The sequence below is a fragment of the Spinacia oleracea genome, chromosome 1 (assembly GCF_020520425.1).
Source record: "Spinacia oleracea cultivar Varoflay chromosome 1, BTI_SOV_V1, whole genome shotgun sequence".
Taxonomy (NCBI): Eukaryota; Viridiplantae; Streptophyta; class Magnoliopsida; order Caryophyllales; family Amaranthaceae; genus Spinacia; species Spinacia oleracea.
The window spans coordinates 131,149,541-131,171,497 of record NC_079487.1 but is presented as its reverse complement, the minus strand read 5'-3'; the positions used below and the strand labels follow the sequence as shown (position 1 = coordinate 131,171,497).

Sequence of the window (21,957 nt, the reverse complement as noted above, 5' to 3'; positions counted from 1 at the left end):
AAGAGCCTAAAGTAACTTAAAAAACGGAATCAACCTATCTTGCCTAATACCTAGACTAGCATCCTGTTCAATTAGTTGTTTCTGTAAAAAAGCATAACCAGTTTTGACTATGAAATTCTCAGCATTGGTTTTAGGCCATTAAAGAAGATTTGGAACTGAAGCTGATTCTGAACCAAGAGGGAGCTCAACCGACAAAATAGAAATTGCTTCAGAATTAACAAAGGAGTTTCTGATTTGTTTTCTTGTAATAACTATGAATTTGATTTTTATGGAAGTAACTTTTTTTTTTTAGAAAGAAGACTTTTATAAAATTATTTTAATGATATTATTGAAACTTTTTGTGGTCACAAGTCTAAATAACTTAAAGTTTCTTTTAATTATTTTTATTGTGGAATTTTTTTAACTTAAAGTTACTCAAGTAATGCGTGTCAAGAAAGTAGGTTACTTGTAACTCGGATCATGTAATACACTTTACACACATGAACTTAAAACTAGTTTTTACTCTGTACAATGCACGAGTATCTTAATCTAAAATCCGGTTAAATCGTTTATGTAATAAAATTTTTGAAATAATAAAATGGGAAGCATTTGGAGTATAATGAAATCAAATTTAGAAAGTGAAATAAATAAAAGTAATTTTGAAATAAAATGAATATCTAATTAAGGAGGAGAAGTGAAAAGGATGGATATAAATGATGATTTAACAATATATATATATATATATATATATGAAAGAGAGACATATGGCGGAACTTTATGCAAACATTGTGTTTTAAAATATTACTCCATAGTATAGATTGGCACAAAACTTGTGTGAAGTTCTTCAATGACAAACATTGACATGCATATGTTTTTCATGCTTGTTAGACATTACTGTCATGAGAGCAATAAAGTGCATAGTAGACTTGGAAATACCTCCTTCGAAAGATGAACTTGGTATTTCCATTTGTACATTTTTTTTGGAAAAACCACTTTTATTTGATTTGCTCTACGCTATGTAGTATTTAAAGGCATAACCTTTTTTCCACAAGGATCATAATATAGGCATAATAGAATTTGCAAAGAAATATTTTCACCTTGTCCACAAACATTATAGTGTAGCAAAACACACATGCAATGATACAATAAGTAGAATTGGTACTACCACACCAAAAACAGTATTCCAACCTCTTTTCTTTTGGGCTACAATATTTGCATATATAATAACAATGCTTCACATGCTTAAATAAGCATGTTAAAAAGTGAATCCACATGGAAAAAAAAGGAAGATACATTCCTTACAGGCCTAGTAATCTACTCACCTATTCTTAATTAGTATGAAGTACACATTGTTTTATGTGTAGAACTCCCATCCTATGCAAATCTTAACAATCATGAACATAAAAAAGAAGAGAGGAAAAGTGGTTTCCATTTGGAATATGGAAGAAGAATATAAGAGGAAGGAGAAGAAATACAAAAAAGAGGAGAGAAAAATTCAATTATCCGCCTCGACAGCTCGAACTAGAGACTGTTACATAACATGAGTTGATCTGCACATCAGCAGAGACAACCATGAAAAAATACGGGCAAGTTTCCCCGTTTCACAAAAGAAAGACTGCTTCTTCAACTAGAGGTTGATTAATTTCAGGTCCCTTAGAAACGCCAATTATTTCTTCCTTTTCTTCTCCTCTTTCAGTTTTATGAACTCATTCCTCTGACTAATCCAAATTATTGAACACAAAGACATGTACTTAAATCTGCAAAGGAAGAATGGAACAGCAAGTTAGACAAACCAATTGAAGCGATATAACCCTTGTTAATTTAACGAGAAGAAGTTTCCATACCTCGGTATATAATATGATCTGTATAAGGGTGACACGCTGTTAAATCTCTAGAACAATATCTGCAGTAATAAAGAACTTAAAATGATCAATGTCATGCTCATCACATAATAGTTATTGATTTAATATTGTAATTCTTATCACAAATAAACTCACAATCTGAATCCGTCTTGTCCCATTTACATCCCTCACTTGGCCTTGGTTTTTCAATTGTTTCCTCTTCGTCATTTTTGTTTTCTACAATGTGTTTATCTTCAATGCATCTCTTCATTGATGCTGCCCGAGAAGAATTTTTAGGGTACATCTTCTTATGAATAATGGTTCGCAGTAACTGTGTATAGGCAAATCAGAAAACATAAGCCAATCAATCACTCTACATATAGAAAACCAGTAGCAGATATTAGAGGATTGATTGAAAACTGAAAAGTGTACCTTCTCCATTCTGGACTCTTGTAGAGTGTCCCTCAAACTAGGAGCAGGCGAGAACCCATTTGCGCAAACAAACATCTTTTTTAGGAGGAAAGAGATAGACTTCTTCCCAATCGCGTTCTTAGTTTTTTCTGCTCGGACCTCTTTGCATTTACCAATTATTACACTGATGGTGCGTTCAATATCATCTTCCTTATTATTATCAGGATCAATGCAAATTGCATTTGAAATCCTCCGGCTGACTTCCAAGCTTGAAGGGCAGTTAAGAAATCTGTCCAGAGGAAGATCGGAGTTTTCCTCTTGTTTAGCTGATTTTCGTTTTAAGAGCTTTGTCAATTCCTTTTGCAATTGGCCAAACTCTTCTGGGGTAAACTCTGATAAGTCTGGGGATGAAGCAGAGGTTGGATTCTGCTCTTGTTCTTGTTCATGGGTGGCAGTTTGAATCTCAGAACTAACGGCTTTGTCTTTGAGCTCCTTGTTACCAAATGTCCCAATTGTTAGCAGTCCATGAGGCCAGTCATTGAACTCTTCTCTCTGAGAAGATTGCTTTGGAAGATCTGTTAAAAATGACGACCAAGAAATAAAGAAGAAGAGTTAGGATCCAGTTTAACACGAAACCATGAGATATGCAGGAAATTTAAAAGGTTCAAGGCAACACAGTAATCCATTAAGTTTATTAATAAAAGGCTAGTCCCGGATACCTAGGTATCAAACCTTGGTCTGAACTCTGAAGAAGCTGCTTACACAATAATTTTTTATCAACAATTTCAAGGATCAAAACCAAATTCGCCATTTAATAAGGTAATCAACTTATGTATTTTATGGAAAACTGTTGAAAATAACTCAGAAATTTTCATGTAAGTTTGTGGTTTTTCTATGATCCAAGCGTCCTTGATCTGTCTAAGCATATGGATGACAAAGAAATTGAAGCATTTTGAGGTAAAATAAAAATCTAGGGCCTTAAGCTAGGGGTTTGCTTCTCCTGATCACATCTAGAGCTTCATGAAGGGAATTATCTTGTCTGGACAACATTGATTAAGGCATATTGCTTGGTCTCTAGAAAATAAGAGAAGTTAAAAAATCTCCATCAGAAAATTTACAACAGGAGAAAATATTGATAATATGCAGACAATACTGAAATTCGAGTTTGGCAACAGAACCGATCTAAAATATACTGCAAGCAAATCCTCTCCAAGTTAAAGAACTGGCTTGTAATTCTAGAAAATATACACAAGAAGCTAAACCAGTTTCATAAAAGAGAAGGTGACAATTAGCCAATGAAAGCCATGGTGTAGAATCTAAAGGTAGATCTTAACACCTGATGCATTAGCTCGGGTAGCAAGGCTAGACAATTATTCGTACTTGTGGTCCTGATGGGCCAATTTCCCCAGTAAATTGGAATTGTCCCTTGCACTATCTAAATAATATTTAGGACAAAGGAAAAAAAAATCTAAGCATAAAATACACATCTCCAGATATTCATGTAGGGCTAAGCTCCCTACACAATCAAGCAAGTGTGCCACCTTGCCTGTAACCATAAAAAGAAAGATACCAGTTTTCTAGTCAGGGAAAGGTCTTGAAATTGAGGACTGAGACTTCCAGCATAAGATTAAACATATGCAGTACACAACTCAAGTGACTTGATTAAACAAATGCAACTATGCAAGTACTTTCATACAGATATGTTGAATCTTTTATTTGGCCAGCCTCAAAAGTCAAAACTAGATACGTACTACTAGTACCGGTGAGTTTATAACAACAATTATCCCAATGTCTGTAAAAATATGGCTGGGTTAGGGATGTAATAACAAAGAGTAAATGAAGGCAAGTCTAAAAAATCTACATTTTAATAATTGATATGTGATCAATATAGTGAAAACAATTTGGACGACTTCAAGATAGACTAAGAAGCACGGATCTGAATGTCTGGTCCACACCAGAACCACCTTTTATAGCTCAAGGAACTAAATTTCTTCTTGCTTAAACGTAGTTAGGAAATGCAATCTAGATTAAACAGAATACAAAGGATGCCTACGTTATAAGAAGAGAGATCATAGTTATGGAATAAAATTACAGATATTATAACATCAGAAAACATGAGAGGAGACAAATACAATATCTCTGACAGAGTAAATATGCTTGTTGAAAATCCTTGCAGAACAATACATAAAAATGATTGAAAATGGAGATTAGCTAGGCAGTTAAAGATATAAATGCACGTGCATGTCAAATAGTTTTTGAGTTCCTTTTATAATTTTATTTCCTCTTTCTTTTCAAGTGCTGTGATAGATTCAAAACCAGAACTCCACAGACTATAAAAACATGGATGATTTAAACCTCTCCGTCTCAAGAATCTTACAAGAAAAAGGTAGCCCCAAACACCATATTATGACCTTAGAGGGGAAACACAAACCTCCAAAACTTGAATAATATAGGAAGAACCAAAGAGGATCATAAAAGTAGGAAGAAACTAGGAGCCAATTCAGGTCAGGGGAAGTTATGGAACTCTGTTACTTCACACATAAAATAATTTCTCATGCAAGTTGCATGTAAGTATATGAATTCTGCAAGCATCTTTTATGGTACTTATGTAGTTGCATCACCAGGAAATCATTAATAAAGAAAGTCAAATGACAAAGAAGAGAAGCTTACTTTGAAGTGGGACTGTAGTCAGGTTTTGACTCCCTGGTCTTCCGTTCAACTTGTTCTGCATCCAGTTGAAGAACTGCAATATTTACAAACCAAATAGAGCCCTTGCTTAGCAAACAATAACATAACTTCAATGACAAAGTTTACTACAACTACAACATGCATTTCTGTCACTCTCTCACCTTCATTGTCACCTAAGTATTGTTCTCTGAACTAAGAACTTCCTGATAACGTCGACTAGGGGAGAGAGAAACCCTTTTCCAGAGTGAGTTTTTATGAGCCAATAAGCTTTGAGCAGTAACGAAAGAGTGAAAGACAATGCAAATGAGTAAATTTAAGGTCAGCGCTACAGCTTAAGAGCTCTCTATTGGTGCAAGTTCCTAAACAAGGGGCCTCTTTTCTCAATTAGCTTTTCCTAACAACCGTTCTTACTCTCTCTCTTCCTCTCCCTTTCACATGGATCTCAACCTTTTCTTCTATGTTCTCTTAACCTTGTTTTCAGCTATTATACTCCCATACCTCTCCAACTGGCTAGCATATCTATGCTAAGGAACATTCTCTTTTAATATTGTTTAATAGCAAAGTGTGTACTGTAATATTTTAATATTGGTCTGTGTGAGTGTGAGGATTTGTCGCAGGCATGCTTCCCTAGCAATACTTACAGAGGCTTCGTGTCTAAACATCGGTCCTTAGATCACTATAATAACCTATCCCCAAAAAACCTTGCTTTCAGCAAAAAATGTTCAAGCACAATCCCCACAAGATTTACCATTTAAAGATAGAAATCATGCATGACATCAGTGATTAAGCTCATTTTACAGAGATAGATTAATTTTTCAGTCAGTTTATGGAACTTTGATTATAAAGTATTTGATTTGAGGACTGCAGAGATTGTTTACATAAACGAGAATGTGAGATCATTTGCCAAAAGTTCACCATGTGAATTACCCCAAATAACTAGCTAATCAACAAAATAATACAGAGTACTTTTAGAAGGTAGCCAATGCCAGTGTGAGAAATTTCACCGAAGTCAAATATAAAAGGTCTTGCACGCACAAGGTGTATAATAAATTCATTATACACCAAGATAACTTTTACCCCGATTTTTATAACTTTTATCTCATTTTCTGTAAACTTTAATATATTCTAATTCACTTTTATATTATAAAAACAAATTGATAGATAAACATTTTAAAATGGTAAATGATTAACTTTATACATTATTAATGATTTTTGAAGAAATATTTTTTATCAAAATGAAAATATTTATCACTAAAAAAAAATAGATAACTTTTACATATATAAAGATAACTTTTAAGCATTTGTGAGTAAAATAATAAGCTACATTTCTATTTAACAAGTCATTCAAAATATCAAGCTCCATTTTTTATACAAATGTTCAACCCTCGCTCCATTTTGTATGTATTTTTCATTCTATACTCTTGCATTTTTCCACATAATTTGCGACTCCAATAGCCTCACAAACCTCCTTTTTATGTGTATGTGTGTGCGCTGGGGGGTAGAACGCATATAAAACTCCAAAGAATTTTAGCAAGAGATTACTCAAATAGTGAAGGATAATTATATAAATGCAACTCTTTCTTTAAGCTAGATACAAGACTCAATTTCTAACTCTTTCTCTTGTAGTTTCCTTCCGCCCTTTCATCACCCAAAACCTAAGGGCCAACTACGCCAGAACATATTCAAATCCTTAGCCTTTAAACTTCATTAACAGCAGCAATGGAAACAACACAAACAAAATCCTACAATTACATGACCCATATTAAAGCCGCTGTATATAAACAATCACATGTAAACAGAGCTAAATGTGCATGGAACTAGTATATAGGAAAAATTATTAGAAAAGACCATAGAAAAAAGGACAATGCAGTAGGTGACATGGGAGTATAAAATTATACACTGTAATTGCTGAATAAAGCAGTTTACTAGCCCTTGTTTGACCGATATAATTGATTGATTGTATACACCTTTGTATAAACACAACACAAGCCACATACACAAATAAATAGGACATAACATTTTGCCTTGGTGAGCGTTGCACCTGATCTTTAAATACCATGAAGATTAGTGAATGCTAGAATATACCATAAAAGTTACTCCTTTCAATTTGTATTTTTTCCTCAAATTATTGCTAGAATTTTCCCAACATGACTATTAATTTTGGACAGAGAAATATGGTGGCTAAACGTATAACTCTTGCTAATTTAGAGTTATTCAATTTGTATTTCATCCTCAACTTGTTGCTAGATTTTGAACGGAGAAATACGAATTACGGAGTACTTGAACAAGTATAACTACGGAGCAGCTGCCGATTTTTGATGGCTAAACCCATTACTCACGCTAATTTAGAGTTTTTCGTACTAACACCATCTTTCCAGAACAGGACCCAGAAGCCGGGGTCCACTGTTCACGTGACTGACAAAATAGTGGGACCACTTGCTAGAAGAGCACGAGCTATTGGCTGTATCTTCGGACATTGTGTTAACAGCAAATCAAATCCATCTAATTATGAGAGTCAACACGTGTCTGACACTTGTCGCATAGACTCCTTATTGCGCAGCCAAGGCGTTGACTTATTATTTGGAATACTTAATTTTTCCCATTATTTGTTATTTTATAAGGAGTATTTTAGCACTCCGTATATTAACTCCATTTTTATTTAAAGGTGGTATACAATAAATATTGTAAATCGGAGTAAAATTTTTGCTAAAAAATTACTCTGGTATATATAAACGTTATCTATCTTTTAGTGATAATCATGTATAAAGGTAACCATTTAACGTAAATTATTTTAGCAATTTTTTGACCATACATATGGATCACAGATTTATTTATTTTGGACGTTTAATATCTTTTTTTTTTTTTGACATAGGATAAATTTGCATTATGAAAGAAAGTACAACAAACTAAACTAGAACACTAGGGTCTTTAGAAACTAATACAACATTAGTACAACAAAAATACAAAGCATTGATCGCCGAGAGGATAGTAGGCTCTTTCGGTGTCGGCCCTTTGTTTGTCGAGATGAACTTGCTTGCACAACCCAGCGACCCACTGGAAATTAGCGTGCCAAATCCACCGTTGGCTGTAGTTTTTGTTTTATAGGAGATATAGCGAATATTGGAATGGTAACCACTGTGAGGCATCCTTGCTAACCTGTTAACCTTGGAGGACAAAGAAAGAAGTGGAAGTTTGACAATACCACAAGCTAGTTGGAAAGACCTTGTGATCGATTCACAAGCATCTTGAGCCACAAAATGAGACTCGAAAAGCATGCTATAAATCCCAAAAAATGGGAAAGCAGCGTTTGAATTGAAGATTTTGAAAGCATAGAGTACAAAGCTCCACACTAACCTAAATTGAAAATTAACAAAAGTTAATCCCAATAACCAACTGACAACTAGAACCTGAGAACATTGACCCTTCCTTACCCAAACTCCTTCCCCTGCCAAACTACGTAACAACTTGTCTCCAAAGAAACTAACAAAGACCAGAGTGACTTGCAACACATACAACCTTCCTCTCCTTTCAAACTTCAGCATCCCTACTTCAGAAAAGGAAAGAACATCACTCCCCCCTACCCCCCAGAGGCTATAAACTAAACCCAATTTCTTCACTATCATACCATCTCCAATTTCAAACCACAACAACAAAAACCACAATTGCTTACCAATAACATCAACAAACTTCAAAAGGTACACACCAAAACCACAAAGAGACCAAACAACTATCCATACTACACTACAATCACATAACATAACTAAAAGAGAAACACATAAAAGCCAAACAACACTAACAACTAAGCTAACCTCCATAATCAAAAGCGAGGAGACAACAATTAAAGAGATCAAATCCAAACCAACAACGAATTTAAGACCAAAAACAGAAACCCTAGCCCAATGATTACCTTTATCATCAAGGTCGGCGTTTTCCGACACTACAAGACGACGGCGACACGGCTAATTTAGGAATCCCTACCCTAATCTTTACCTTTACCGTCAAGATCGGCGTTTTCCGACACAACGAGACGGCGGCGACTAGGCTAGATTCGGACTTAAAGACAATCACAGCCCAAAGAAACGAGCGATTCTTACCCCAAATGAGAAACCCTAATTCTTAATTTTACCTTTACCGGCGTTTTAACGGCGGCGGCAATTAGGATGATCTCGGAATAACCGCCAAGGGTGAAGTGGATCTGCTCCCACAAACTCCTCCCCACGAAACCTGGAATTAGCCTTAGCTTCTCCAACTACCTTTCCAGCAGTAAGAAGAGCAAATAAGAGTAGATCGAAGCCTCTTATTATGGAAAAACTTTGCTCCTTCGAATTTGCCGGAAATTTACACCTACTAATTTTTAGTTGTCGATCTACAATTGACAAACAACAGAAATCGAAAAGAAACCGCGACTCGCCGGCGACTTTTAGCAAGCAAGGATGCTCCAGCCACCAGCGAGCCGTCGGTGGAGGCGGCGCTAAGGTTTGAGTTTTTCTTAGAGAGAAGGGAGAGGGTTTTATTTTTCTTACTCTTTGTCTATTTGTGATGGATGTCACTTCGGACGTTTAATATCAATAGTCCAACATATTTTCCAAATCATTGCCGATCCGCATTTCTTATATTTATTATCCATTCTAGAAATTTAACAGAGGAGTTAGCTTTGTATGGATGGATATGTCTAAAATGATGCAACTAATAAACCGTAGGTACCAAAATATACAGCATTGTGATCAACTAAAGATAATTTTGCCTAATCCCATTAGGGTTTTCTTACAAACAAATGAAAAATTACAACCAAAGATTTCTAGTTTGTATCAAGAAAAAAAGTAGGATATTTAGATTATAATGATCGGCAAAGTCTAGTAGAAGATGGTCAACAATGATTGAATGACCTAATTCTGCAGAGGATATTTCTTATCTTTTGGTTGGAGAGGGTAACTTTCAACGTCTCACAACAAGGTAGAAATGGCATCACTAAAATTTATATTTATTTACGCAAATGTAATTTTAAGTAAATGGAAAGTGAAAATTATGATCGGAGAATCGGAGATAGTAGCTCATTTCTTCCACCTTCCGGTTTTCAAAGCCGGGTGTTATATTTTCTCCATGGAAAGGTATTTTACGAGGATATCAACATCAATAGAAGAGAGCCGCCCTAAAATCGAGTATATATGAGTCGGTAGAGAGGACCAGAGAGGGTAGTATAAGATGAAAAGGTTGCAATTAGTAAGCTTCAATGTAGTAATTCAACCACATTTAAATACTAACAATGTGGAGATTGGAGTCTCAGCAGCATACTATGATTGAATCTAAAACACAAAAAAAAAAAGAACGATGAAATGGCTTCCTTTGGAAGCTTTGCTTTAGCACTGAACTCTAATTTTACAAGGCAAACAAGACGAAAACTAGAAGGTACGAACTAGGAAGAGGTGTTCACTAATCACTATGATTCGAAATATTATACTCATACTACGTATTATACATCGAATGTATATAGGAAATCACAAACGGCACAAAGAGCAATTATGCAAGCACTTCTGAGACTTAAACATATAAAGGGTTAAAGGTACAACATTTCACCTCAGACCTCTTGACTTTATCATAACGGCAACTTTTGTGTAAGACCACCTTACCGGAAAGACCACTTTGGTTGCTTAACTAATTGGTTCAATTTCTTAACTAAGTGGTTACATTGCTTAACTAATTAATTCATTTGCTTAACTAATTAATTCTTTTGCTTAACTAATTGGTTTCAATGCTTAACTAATTAGTTCAAGTGCTTAACTAATTGGTTCCATTGCTTAACTTATATGATACCAAAGTGGTCTTTTGTGTAAGACCGCCTTATAGAAAAGTTTGTATTATCATAATCAAACCACAATCTGAACTAATCCAAACTAAAAACCCCCCAACCTCACTTTTTTTTCTTCAAGATAAAAAAATTGAAGATCAGAGCCTCTTACAATCTACACTGTTTTCCCTCTATAATACAATCTAAAGTTTATGCTGTAAACCCTCAAAGTTTTCCATGTAACATGCTCAAACACATAAAAAAGCATTTGTAACCCCCAAATTTGTGATTAACCTTTACCTCCTTTGAAAGGCCACTAATCAGAACAGACATATCATTTGTTCCGCTCACCATTAGCCTTCTGATAATTATCTCATTTAAGCTAATCAGGCTATAGTAAAAGTTCTTAAGTTCTACCCTCACAATATCTAATTGACTAGCTCAGAATGCAAACTATTGTTGTTAGAAGATGTTCAAAGTTCTGACCCTCTACCTTAAGTTTATCAACCAATCAGAAGAATAGAAGAAAATGCATCAATGATAGCCAACCCTGGGTTTTACAGAGCTGTGCCCAACTAGATTATCTAATTGGCAGACATAAATCTCAGCTGCACGAGGGACCCCGAGGACATGAAACACGTGTCGCGACTGAGAAAATTTGTCAACTCTAAAAAAATTCAGGAAAGGAAAAATCACTCAAGTTTAGAATTGTCACGTCTATAACACCAATTAATAATGTTAAAACCCACCAGTAAGCTATGTGTAAGACATTCTGTGGTTCACAGAAAGGTTTTAAAAACTGAGCTTAATCACAGATTAATTAGAACATAACCAATCAGATTAAGAAAGAAGAGAACCAAGTAATAAAAATATCTCTGATTATTTTGTAAAACTATGGGTTGTTACGCAAATCGAGACCCGTTTTCCCTGGGACTTCCCTTCAAAACTCTGAAAACTCGATCTCGAGATGGAAAGTGCAAGAAAAAGGAAGAAAAATTTAAAAACAAAAATTGCACCCACCAAGAAAGAAATATGTAGACTTTTCTTAGGCAAACGGGAGATCAAATGCATGTGAAAACTACTAGATATACGTATGAATAACTGTATAAGGAATTTTGGAAACCCAACTTATAACTAAAAACAGCAAATAATGAGCAAAACTTTCCTGAAACGGAAAATCCACTAGCACCATGAAAGACCATGATGTGGAACTTTATCCTCCACAAAACCATGAAAGTGGCTGTAATTATAAGCCTAAAAACTTTGACCATACTTCCAAAGTTCCATTGGATCTTTCGCAGTTAAAAAAATAACAAAAAATTACTGCCACTAGTTTGCTAATCAAGAATTAATTAAAGTAAATCGACTTACGTGGCAATCAGTACATCATGTAGACAAAAGTTTAGAATATGTTGTTAACTTCCACTTTGCCAAGAGAGTCCTAAAAAGGAGTAATATCAAGAGATAAGGCGGTCACCTTGTGGGGGCCTTTGATGATCATGGCCCGGATTTGGTGGGAAACGTAGTTCCATATTTAGTACTGATAAGAGCTGTAAAATTAGGAAATTCAGCATCAGAACATTTCTTACAGGAATTGGGGGAGTGGTTTTAGCAATTTATACATTTATATCAAACCGTAAATGTTTAATTTCCATAAGAACCAACGGAAGCTTATAAATTTTAGAATAAGAGGAATTTATTTATTAAATTATCAGTGTTTTATTCTTTTTTATCAGATGTCAACCCATTCTCTCTATATATATTACACTCAAAAGAAACACTTAAAAAAAACTACTTCTGTTATTATACACAAATCATGCATATTAAAATAAGTTCATCATATTATAGCCTCCTTACTTTCTAGCTTTTCTAGAGCATAAGGCCTAACTTAGTGTAATCTCCCAGAGATGGGGGATTGTTTGTTCTAGAGAAGCCCTCTTCTTTAAAGAAAAGTAGCCACAAGATAAGCCAAACAAACTTGATATGCTTTAACTCTAATAAATATATTAAAACAAAACCATTCATCTCTTCAAAAAATTATACAAATACTAAAAACCATTAAAGTTGAAAGACTTGGCCGTAACGTTAGGCTTGATCTGACATGCTTGAGGTAACTAATCTCAAACACAAACTCAACTAATGACTACCAGGAAAATGGGCCAATCTGCAAGTAAAAACTTGAAGAGACTCAAGGAAATTACTACTAAGAGACTCTCGTAAATAACAAATCTTTTATCCTGGAATATCACTTGAGAACAAAGAAGTGTGGGGAATGATTCATCGACCCTTAAGGTTGACAACCCTCATGAGAGAGCTGCAAAAATATAAATAGTAGCATTTTCTCTCTTATCATTGTCGCTTTTATCAAGGTTTTCTCTCTATCTCTCTCATACGGGTTGTCAACCTTAAAAGCCAACCAAACATTTTCCAAAGAATACATCACTATGTAAGACCTAACAATTAGGTTCAACAAACTATTTTCTGAGAGCACAGTCACAGCACACCTACAATAAACTCATCACCTCTATCCACAAGTGTTACTAAGTATTAAAACCTACGGAGTATAACAATAAGAGTTGGGATACTACCAGTAACATATTTTCCTACATTCAACCGATAGATTTCTAAACTAGGACATTTTTTACAATCTATCGACCAGCTCATAACAAATCGCTGCAAGGACCAGCGTAGTAACCACCTTCAGAAAACATATGCACCAACTACAGCAAACATAAGCGACAAAAACTGTTGGTTCCTTAACTTCATCCGTCTCTAAACAATAGCGTAAACAAGTTGAACATAGTAAGGCAACCAATTAAACTCGGTTTAACTCTAAATGCTAGACATACTTCACCTAAATTCAAACTCTCTGTCATTAGATAATTAAAACAAGTTATACACTTTTACACAAGGCATTAGCACACCTAAGCTGATCAATTAGTCCTTTCAATTATGAAGATTAAAACACAAGAAAGCGAATATTTTCCATATTTAAGTAACAAGCCTTATTTTCTTTACCCTAGGATCAACCAGACTTACCTCTCTTCTTTTAAAAAGCTTTAATACTTGCTTCTTCTGCTCCATCCAAACATGCTACAAAACTGCCGGACAGGGTTAGCCTAAAGTCCTAAAGGAGGTAAATGCATTTGCACGGTTGCACCACTAGCATCAATGCATCATAAACCTCTGAGTTCTCTACCTGATCACACAGAGAGATTTGGTTTTCTTAGGTTCATAAAAACTATCCTTTGAAGGCAGACTGTTCACATTACCATCACTGCACCAGAACCAGAGTAAAACATTACTTGTCAAGAACAATGTACTTTACAAGTCTAAGAAGAGTAAAGTTCTTAAAGTTAAAAGTCTGCAGATGAATTCAGACACATCTCCATCACTCCATGAGCTCTAAACTTACCAAGAATAATCCTTCACCATCAGTCCTCAATTCTGAAGCTGAATGATATTAGATTCCCATGTCCAAAAACTACATTCGTTTAAAATCTAACAAGACTTTTCTAAAGAAAATAGGATTTGTCTATAAAGTCTAACTCTTGAATCTTGTAATTCTTTAAGTCCCAAACTTACAAGGGTATGATTAAGTAATGTAAAAAAATAAACCTTCTAGGGCTAGTTCTACGACTCTCTATGGGTGACAAGTCTAACAACAGGCGAACGAAGAGATGGCCCTTAACGAACAACTCCAGATACAAATTTTCTTGGCCATCCTCAACAGACTTATATTTCACTGTGAGATCCTCCTATGCCACTGCACTAGAAGGCTTCTGTTTGATACAGAGATCACCATTTTACTCCAAAATTCATATGTTAGTGTTTGGAGGGATATTAAGCACTCTGAGGCTCCTTATAATGACTTCGGCTTGGAAACATTAAAAAGAAACACCCCCTAATATCATTTATGTTAACTGCGAAGGAACGAAGTTGATAATGAGTGTTATCTCTAGGCATGCCACAAAATGCATCTGCGTTTTACAGGATATTCTAGGTGGTTATCACCTAACAACCTTGTTGATTGCGAGCCTATGAAATGAGAGAAAATATAGCAGTTACATACGAATACACTAATAAAAAAAATTAAAAATAAACAGCATGTCGGTCTCATTGGGTATCAGCGGATAGATTTTGGGAAACACCATCACAGATATACATCAGATAGAGGCAAGAATTACTATAGTTACCCCCATGAACCCACCTAAGTGACCTAATAGTAGCTCTGCCCCACAAAAAATTATCATTCCTCTCCAACCATAACACCCAACTCGAAGGGGTTGTGGACAGGAAAGCAAGTCTCCAAAGTTCCAATCATAAACTTCCTTCCCTCATTCCTCCAAAAGTAAACCGTTATACCTGCAAACGCTGCAAATGCTCCATGAGAGATTGCAAACACAACCAACTGCCACAATAGAAAACAACCCATTCTTCAGAAAGAAAGTCATCCTATAACGGAAAAAATATGGCGTTCAAGCACTCCAGCTATTCATTTCCAAGACGCATGACACACAAACTTAGTTTCTGTTTCTACATATTATTAATAATGTTGAACCTATTCCACAAAAAGAAAAGTCAACCTAAATGTAATAAAATGTAACTCTCAGACTCTTCACATCCCAGAAAAAAGGCACATACATTAGAAGATGAAGGCATGACGCTAATTGATATCCACTTTTACAATAGTGTTGAGCTAATACAAACATGCTGTAAACAATACATAAATGTCTTAATTCTCTTTTAGGAACCTTGGAATCTTAAATACTTAGACAATGGATGAAGCAATCGCAGGCATGATTACTAGGTATTTGTTGAAGTAAACAACAACAATTATACTAAAAGAGTCTCCCAAGCAAACTCTAATATACATATTGTCCAACTCTCCGAAGTCCTAACTAGTCTATCAGCCAGCCACCCTAACTCCCAGATCCTAGCTAAAGTAAAATTTCCATGAAAACCCTGACCCTTCCTTACTCCAGAAATCAGAAAGTGGGACACTATGATGAGTAAAAAGAAGGAAAAAGTGAGGGATATAAATGAATATAGCCACTTCCACTACCTAAGGTTTCTCCCAAAACTTAAACTCATTGGCATAGTTGGTTTAAGAAAGAAAAGGAGCGACACCCTAGGAGAGGGCTGGAAGAGGAGGCATGAATACAGTATACTCAAGAGGCTAAGAGAAACCATCCATTGCCCAAAAAATTATATCTGCTATTAATACTTACTACCAAAGAGAATTAAAAAAGAACCATGTAAGAGTTTGAGCATTGAATTCCAAACATCATATTGATGAGACGTAGACCAGCCTCCTCCCAAAGCATGCATACAGTTTGCTTCACACAAGAGATGCCTTTTTATCCTCCCTCATCCTGAACCAAAAAGGTATCTCATGGCCAAGATATCACAGGGAAACCTAAAACTCTCAATCGAGACAAGTACTACAAAGAAAAAATTGAACAAAAATAATTAACGCCCGCTCAAAGAATAAGCCCAATTTCACCCATAGATTATCTTAGGGAGTGTTCGAAAAAGTTTCCTCTAGGGGTTTCACCTGACAAGAGACCAAGATAGGTGAGAGGAAATCTGTGAGTCACAAACCTAGCAAGACAAAGAGAAACAAGGGTCCAAACTAATTCCACTAAACGAGTACTTTCCTCGATAAACTTTGAGGCTCATCTCCACCTAAATAATATTTGAATTTTCTTTAACCTAAGCCAGATCATCATCAAGAGGAAAAAAAAAAGGATACCTTTCATTTGCAAATTGTAAATGATAAATTTATAAGGTAGTTTCTCTTTTTATGGTAGTTATTGACAAAAAAAATCATAAATATATTACATCGGATTTCATGAACACACAGGAAATTTCCATATAATGAAGAGGTTAATAATTTGATTTTAGTGTACCTTCACAACTCATCATGCCTTGTATCCTGTACATCTGTAAAGGGAACAAAGGATAAAGAAATGAGTTAATAAAAATGATTTACCATCAGGTTTTGTTAAGACAAAATTTACTAGCACATAACTTATAAGCCTATAGAATTCTATCAACATTTTCTTTTTTTTACTGATATAACATATTTCTGGAAGTATTTCATACCATGGAGTATCTAAAACTTAGATTTTAAAGATGGTTCTGGGCTTATGCATCCTGAACTGCAGCTAAAACATTTTCTTTTCTAGTACTAGCACATAACTTATGAGCCAAAACTGAGAAGACATTGATCAAAATTTACCTTTCTTTCACTAATATTATAACATATCTCCAGAAGTATATTACAGTTCACCCAAGGTCAATCATTTGGATATTACCAAGTATCTTAAACTGGAGATTTGCAAGATAGCTCTGGTTTTATAGTGGTATCCTGAATAGCAGCTTTAGGTGGTGTCTAAAGTCTTAAGTCTCCATCCACTAGTTAGAGGAGTATATCTAACTGTTAATGTATCTAGCTGGAAATACATGGATTGGTGCTCACCTATTACCCTCCAGATAATTTAAACTAATCATGCATTTATAATTTTTCCAACTTTTGTTTCCTTCCGCCCCCTACTGCAACCAAACAGGAATACTGGATAATATATTATGTTTGTTTTTTCCAACCTAAATATCTTCCAAAAATCTAATCGATAGAGATGATGTTAGCGTAAGTCTCAAAACCTAAACCCAACATTTTGGTTTGCATCACTAAATGATAGATATGTAAACCAAAAGATCATCAAGACATTAACCATACCAAAGAAAAATGATATCTCCCTTGAAGCAGATTGAGTAGAATCAGAACCGTGGACACAATTCCTCTCCATGTTGAAGCCACACATCGCTCTAATACTGAAAAGGATAGAGGAACCAAAAGGTTTAACAAGACAAACAAATTTTGGTGATTTAAAGTGTTTTCTCATTCAAATAAGTGTTTAAGTGAACCATCACATAGCAAGTCTTCTTCTAGCCTAAAAGGAGACCATGGATCCAAATAGTAAAATTGATGAATAAATCAAAGGAAGGATTAGATGGTAACAACCTTTGAGGATGAGTGACCTTAGCCTTCTCAGCATCAGTGGGTCCAATCAACTTACGCCAATCAGCAACAGCATTGTCCTTCTCCAGAATCATTACCAAGATTGGACCACTGGATAAAGAATGGACAAATTGGTTAGAGATATACAAGACTTTTAGTGGATGTATTTCAAGCTAGATTGATGAACTGGATCATTCAGTAACCATAGAGCCCAGGCCCAACCTATAATATTTGAACTCTATGACATTTGCTAGGAAGTAAAAACAGAATCGGAATCCATAAATCGCATTAAAAGAAAGTTTAACAGAAGAAGCAATATGATACCCCCTCCGTTTTTTTAAATGCATCACTTGCCTTTTATGGGATGTTTTTTTTATGCTTCACTTTACATTTGGTAACTTCTACCATATTTTATTATTTCTCTCTTCCATTAATCCCCACTCAAAATGTTTTAGTGTTTCTTTTCTCATGGTCCCCACTTAAATAAAAATAAAAAAAATCCACTATGTCTCACATGCTATCTCTTTCATGGTCCTCGTTGTTTATTAGAATAAACAAATCAGCACATACGAAGGAGTTGTTGCTGTAAAATTATTACTTCAAATAGGCAAGCATGATAAGTGAACAGATAACAAGGAACAAAGAAAGTATAGTTGTTCAATTCTATGAACCGTAATTATTAACTAAGGGAAAGTTAAAATGCTTAGTCACATACCTTGTCATATATTTGACAAGACTAAGGAAAAAGCTTTTAGAGGAATGTTCAGCATAGAAGCTCCTCACAGCATCCTCATCAAGCTGGATCCTCATCTCCCTCGTAATACTAAACCCATAACCTGTAATTATATTTTTAATTTTATCACTGTAGTTGCCCAAAATTCCATCTGGCTTGATAATAGCTAATGTTTTTTCCTTCTCCCTTTCTCCGCGGCATAAAGGCCTGCATAAAATCAGGTGTTTAAAATAGTAAAACAAATTTTTTAAAAACAGACGTACACAGACAACTTAATGGTTCAGGAGTGCTTATCTCAAAAGTCAATGTACTGCACACATAGGAAAAGAATGATTCTGATTCAGTAATTACTATGAGTAAGTCTACCAGAGATCAAAATGCAGAAATGTAAACTTAAAACATAGCTCAACAAACGAATCCTCTCCTTTGAGGTGGTGAATCATTTAATTGAAAATAAGGGCTTTCCACGATCCAGATTTATGCCCATCCCGAAATCCATAGGTCAAGCAAAATCAGACACTAAGGGATTAAAATGATTCAGTTTATTAATGCTCCGTGAAACATACAATGATATCAGAATATCAGCACAAAAACTTGTAGAATCGAATGATAAACAATCAGTGAATCAGCTAGATAGATGCAAGTAGCATCCACTCATTCCTGTGCTTTAGAGCACGTATGTCCTCATTTTACATCAAGTGCTATTCTACATTAGGAAATTCAGTCATAACTTTTGAACTCACAACTGAATCACTATGCCACTATCCAAAAATAAATGTCATCCAGATGACCGGCGCTGAGAAAAACCTTCCAGCAAGAGTGGCACAAGAAATTCGACGTAAAAATCTAAGAAATATATCAAATCTGGGACAATAGGGAGAATATGAACACAAAACGACAACTAGACACTCATCTAAACAAAGGTACCTCTTAGTTCTTATCATGTATTCTATCCATCTCAAGAATTATATATGACTTTCAGTAGAGGCATCCAAATATTCACTCATTCGTTTTCCCAAGTTCGTTTCAATCAGAAAAAAACAAAAAATCTATTGCCATTCTACAGCGTAAGATTTATTTTTTCTTGAATTCCGCCACATTTATAAATGAAACATTCAAGATAACTCTTTTTCTGGGGTGATTCTATCATTCTAAATCAATAAATGTTATGTATAAGTAGTACAAACCACATGGCATAATTGTAATTAAATTGACTTTCAAGTGGCACCAAATTATTCATTTAAATGCAATTTTTATTCAGTTAAGTTGTACTCTTATTCATTTGAGCTCAAATGTTACAAACTTAATCTCAAATTTTATCCATTTAATTGACGTTTTTTTTTTTAATTTCCGCCATTTTTTGCTTTTCTTACTGACTTAATTACGAAAATACCATGTTATTTGCACTATTCACAGATCACAGTTATTATTTTTCAATTTCCCCTTTTTCTGTAAAGAAATATTACAATTCGATCTGAAATTAGAATTTCAAATTGATGGACTACTAGTCTACTATGGATAAAATCAACATCAGAACTTCTTGTGCCTAAAATAACCGAATGTAGTATTAGCAACACTAAATCATCAACAAATCGTAATATCATCATCGAAAGTGTGAGAGAAACAACATCAACCAGAATTCCAAACATGGTTCTCGCCGCCACGCTGAAATGCAATCGCAAGAACGCTAAACCCTATGCTTGATTTTAATGCCTACATCAAGAAATTACTAACAACAAAAGGCGCCATACGAGAATTTCTAGCTATCTCAGCTATACAAATAATCACAGAAATCTCAGCATATTCAACATAAAAATCACAATCCCCGCACAAAATTGCGGCGAAAAACATTTTCAATTTCAGCGGATTTTGACTAACATTAAATTAAACGACTAAATATCAAATTCACTGAACAGATTGAAGGAAATGAAACATGAATTGCAGAAATAATTTAGCGTTAATTAGAGAAAACAGGAGAGAGAAATCAAAGAAATAGTTTACCTGTTCAGACAAAAGGCGACTAAAATGACGAAAACGGTGATAAATCTGTGAAAATGTGAAGCCATTGTTGAAATTAATTGGAGAATTGGGGATAAATTTGGGAGAATTAGGTCAACTGTGCGGAATTTGGAAAGATTGGAGGTATATAGTGTTTGAAATGGCTGATATACAAAGAGGAGAGAGAATGGAAGAGCGGGAAAAAGGAGAGGAACAAAGTGGCCACACTTTTTGGAACCAAATGCAGTCGTTTGGATTGAGTCATTGAGCCACTAAACAAAGCTAGTTTATGTCCAAAATACACAAAAAAAACAATACAATGGTGTACAAAATGATGTCACAGGATGTCCTTGATTTCTGATGGCAGTGGGGCGGGTTTTATAGGAGATCCGCCTCAAGTAGGCGGGGATGGAGGGAGATTTGGCGGGTGATGGAGCGGGGATGGGTAGAAAAATCATACCTGTCATGGGTGATGGGGCGGTGTGGATTTTGTGTTGGACCCGCCCCATTCCCGCCCGCCCCGCCCAATCCCCACCTGCCCCGCTTGATACTCGCCAACCCTACCCGAATATCATTCCTAGTGAATTGAAAAATTTAAAGAACATAAAAAGTTGAACACATTTTTTTATGCGTTTGGATTGGTTTGTAGTATTTGATATTATGAATTAAGGCAAGACTTCTAATTTTATGTGTTTGAATTTTTTTGTTATGGAAGTTACTTTTTTCCATAATGTTGGCGAAATAAGAAAAACAAGGTGGGCATTGACGCGGATATGGGGCGGGGATGAGACGGGGATGGATATCCAGGCGGGTGGTGGGGCGAGGATGGATTTTAGTTTGTACCCGTTGGGGCGGGGATGGGGATGAATTTTGTACCCGCCATGGGTGATAGGGCGGGGATGGGGATGGAAATTTTAGGTGGGGATGGGGATGGAGGGACATACATCCGCATCCGTCCCGCCCCATTGACATCCCTAGTTGATCTACGGAGTATTTAAAGCGGTAAACATAAGGTTCATCATCTCTACAAAAATTACTCTCAGTTACTTCTAATTCTTTATGAATTTTTTCTCTTCTCATCGTCTTAACCTCTTAAATTTTATCACACAAGCATGGTCGGTCACACGATGTAAGGAGAAAGAGAGCAACACCTTAAGCTCACTCCATAAAAATCTTTCTTCATTTTGTCTTTTATATTTAAACTAGTGTGTGGCTCGGGCGATGCCCCGATTGCTACATTAAATAGTTAAAATTTTAGATTTTTCTTGAGCAAAAAATTGGATAAGATACATGTATAGCATTAAGTGAAAGCATTCATCAAGTTCGTCAACTACACAAACACACTAAGTCATTTATCATGAGAAATAATTTTTCAATTGCATCATCTTACAATTTATAATTTGTTTTCTAGTGGAAATAAGTGATTCAAAATTAACAAACACCAAATTAGATATATGCAGTAATGCAAGTCATTTATGTAGTTGATGCTTATGCAAGG

At 35.2% G+C, this 21,957-nt stretch overlaps 2 protein-coding genes across 8 annotated transcripts; both read right to left on the bottom strand.

Moving 5' to 3' along the window:
- Positions 1-1,126: 1,126 nt before the first annotated feature.
- LOC110804132 (protein DEEPER ROOTING 1) lies at positions 1,127-16,652 on the bottom strand. 3 transcript variants are annotated; one of them, XM_022009700.2, is made up of 7 exons: positions 16,617-16,652; positions 12,182-12,254; positions 4,902-4,974; positions 2,253-2,806; positions 1,977-2,151; positions 1,824-1,882; positions 1,128-1,736 (listed from the first exon to the last, which is right to left on the bottom strand). In XM_022009700.2, the coding sequence occupies exons 2-6, from the start codon at positions 12,203-12,205 to the stop codon at positions 1,863-1,865; spliced, it is 846 nt and encodes a 281-aa protein (XP_021865392.1). In that variant the 5' UTR covers positions 12,206-12,254; positions 16,617-16,652; the 3' UTR covers positions 1,128-1,736; positions 1,824-1,862. The 3 variants fall into 3 exon arrangements, with proteins under 3 accessions (XP_021865398.1, XP_021865392.1, XP_056684773.1); XM_056828795.1 differs by lacking the exon at positions 16,617-16,652 and adding an exon at positions 13,744-13,903; XM_022009706.2 differs by lacking the exons at positions 12,182-12,254; positions 16,617-16,652 and adding an exon at positions 5,081-7,724 and having other exon boundaries at positions 1,127-1,736.
- Positions 7,874-20,732, bottom strand: LOC110804147 (probable nucleoside diphosphate kinase 5). 5 transcript variants are annotated; one of them, XM_056828807.1, is made up of 7 exons: positions 20,463-20,732; positions 18,444-18,668; positions 17,732-17,839; positions 17,447-17,541; positions 16,617-16,650; positions 15,070-15,115; positions 7,874-12,254 (listed from the first exon to the last, which is right to left on the bottom strand). In XM_056828807.1, exons 1-5 carry the CDS (start codon positions 20,525-20,527, stop codon positions 16,619-16,621), a joined length of 525 nt encoding a protein of 174 aa, XP_056684785.1. In that variant the 5' UTR covers positions 20,528-20,732; the 3' UTR covers positions 7,874-12,254; positions 15,070-15,115; positions 16,617-16,618. The 5 variants fall into 5 exon arrangements, with proteins under 5 accessions (XP_056684785.1, XP_021865409.1, XP_021865422.1 ...); XM_022009717.2 differs by lacking the exon at positions 15,070-15,115 and having other exon boundaries at positions 11,775-12,254; positions 20,463-20,731; XM_022009730.2 differs by lacking the exon at positions 7,874-12,254 and having other exon boundaries at positions 14,644-15,115.
- Positions 20,733-21,957: the final 1,225 nt, after the last annotated feature.

Coding starts and splice junctions, on each gene's coding strand:
- LOC110804132 (XM_022009700.2), bottom strand. CDS start 12,205: ATGATCATCAAAGGCCCCCACAAG. Junction 2,807..4,901: donor GACTACAGTCCCACTTCAAA/GTAAGCTTCTCT, acceptor CATTTTTAACAG/ATCTTCCAAAGCAATCTTCT. Junction 2,152..2,252: donor AAGAGTCCAGAATGGAGAAG/GTACACTTTTCA, acceptor GCCTATACACAG/TTACTGCGAACCATTATTCA.
- LOC110804147 (XM_056828807.1), bottom strand. CDS start 20,527: ATGGCTTCACATTTTCACAGATTTATCACCGTTTTCGTCATTTTAGTC. Junction 17,542..17,731: donor AAGGTCACTCATCCTCAAAG/GTTGTTACCATC, acceptor TATCCTTTTCAG/TATTAGAGCGATGTGTGGCT. Junction 16,651..17,446: donor GGAGATATCATTTTTCTTTG/GTATGGTTAATG, acceptor TTCCCTTTACAG/ATGTACAGGATACAAGGCAT.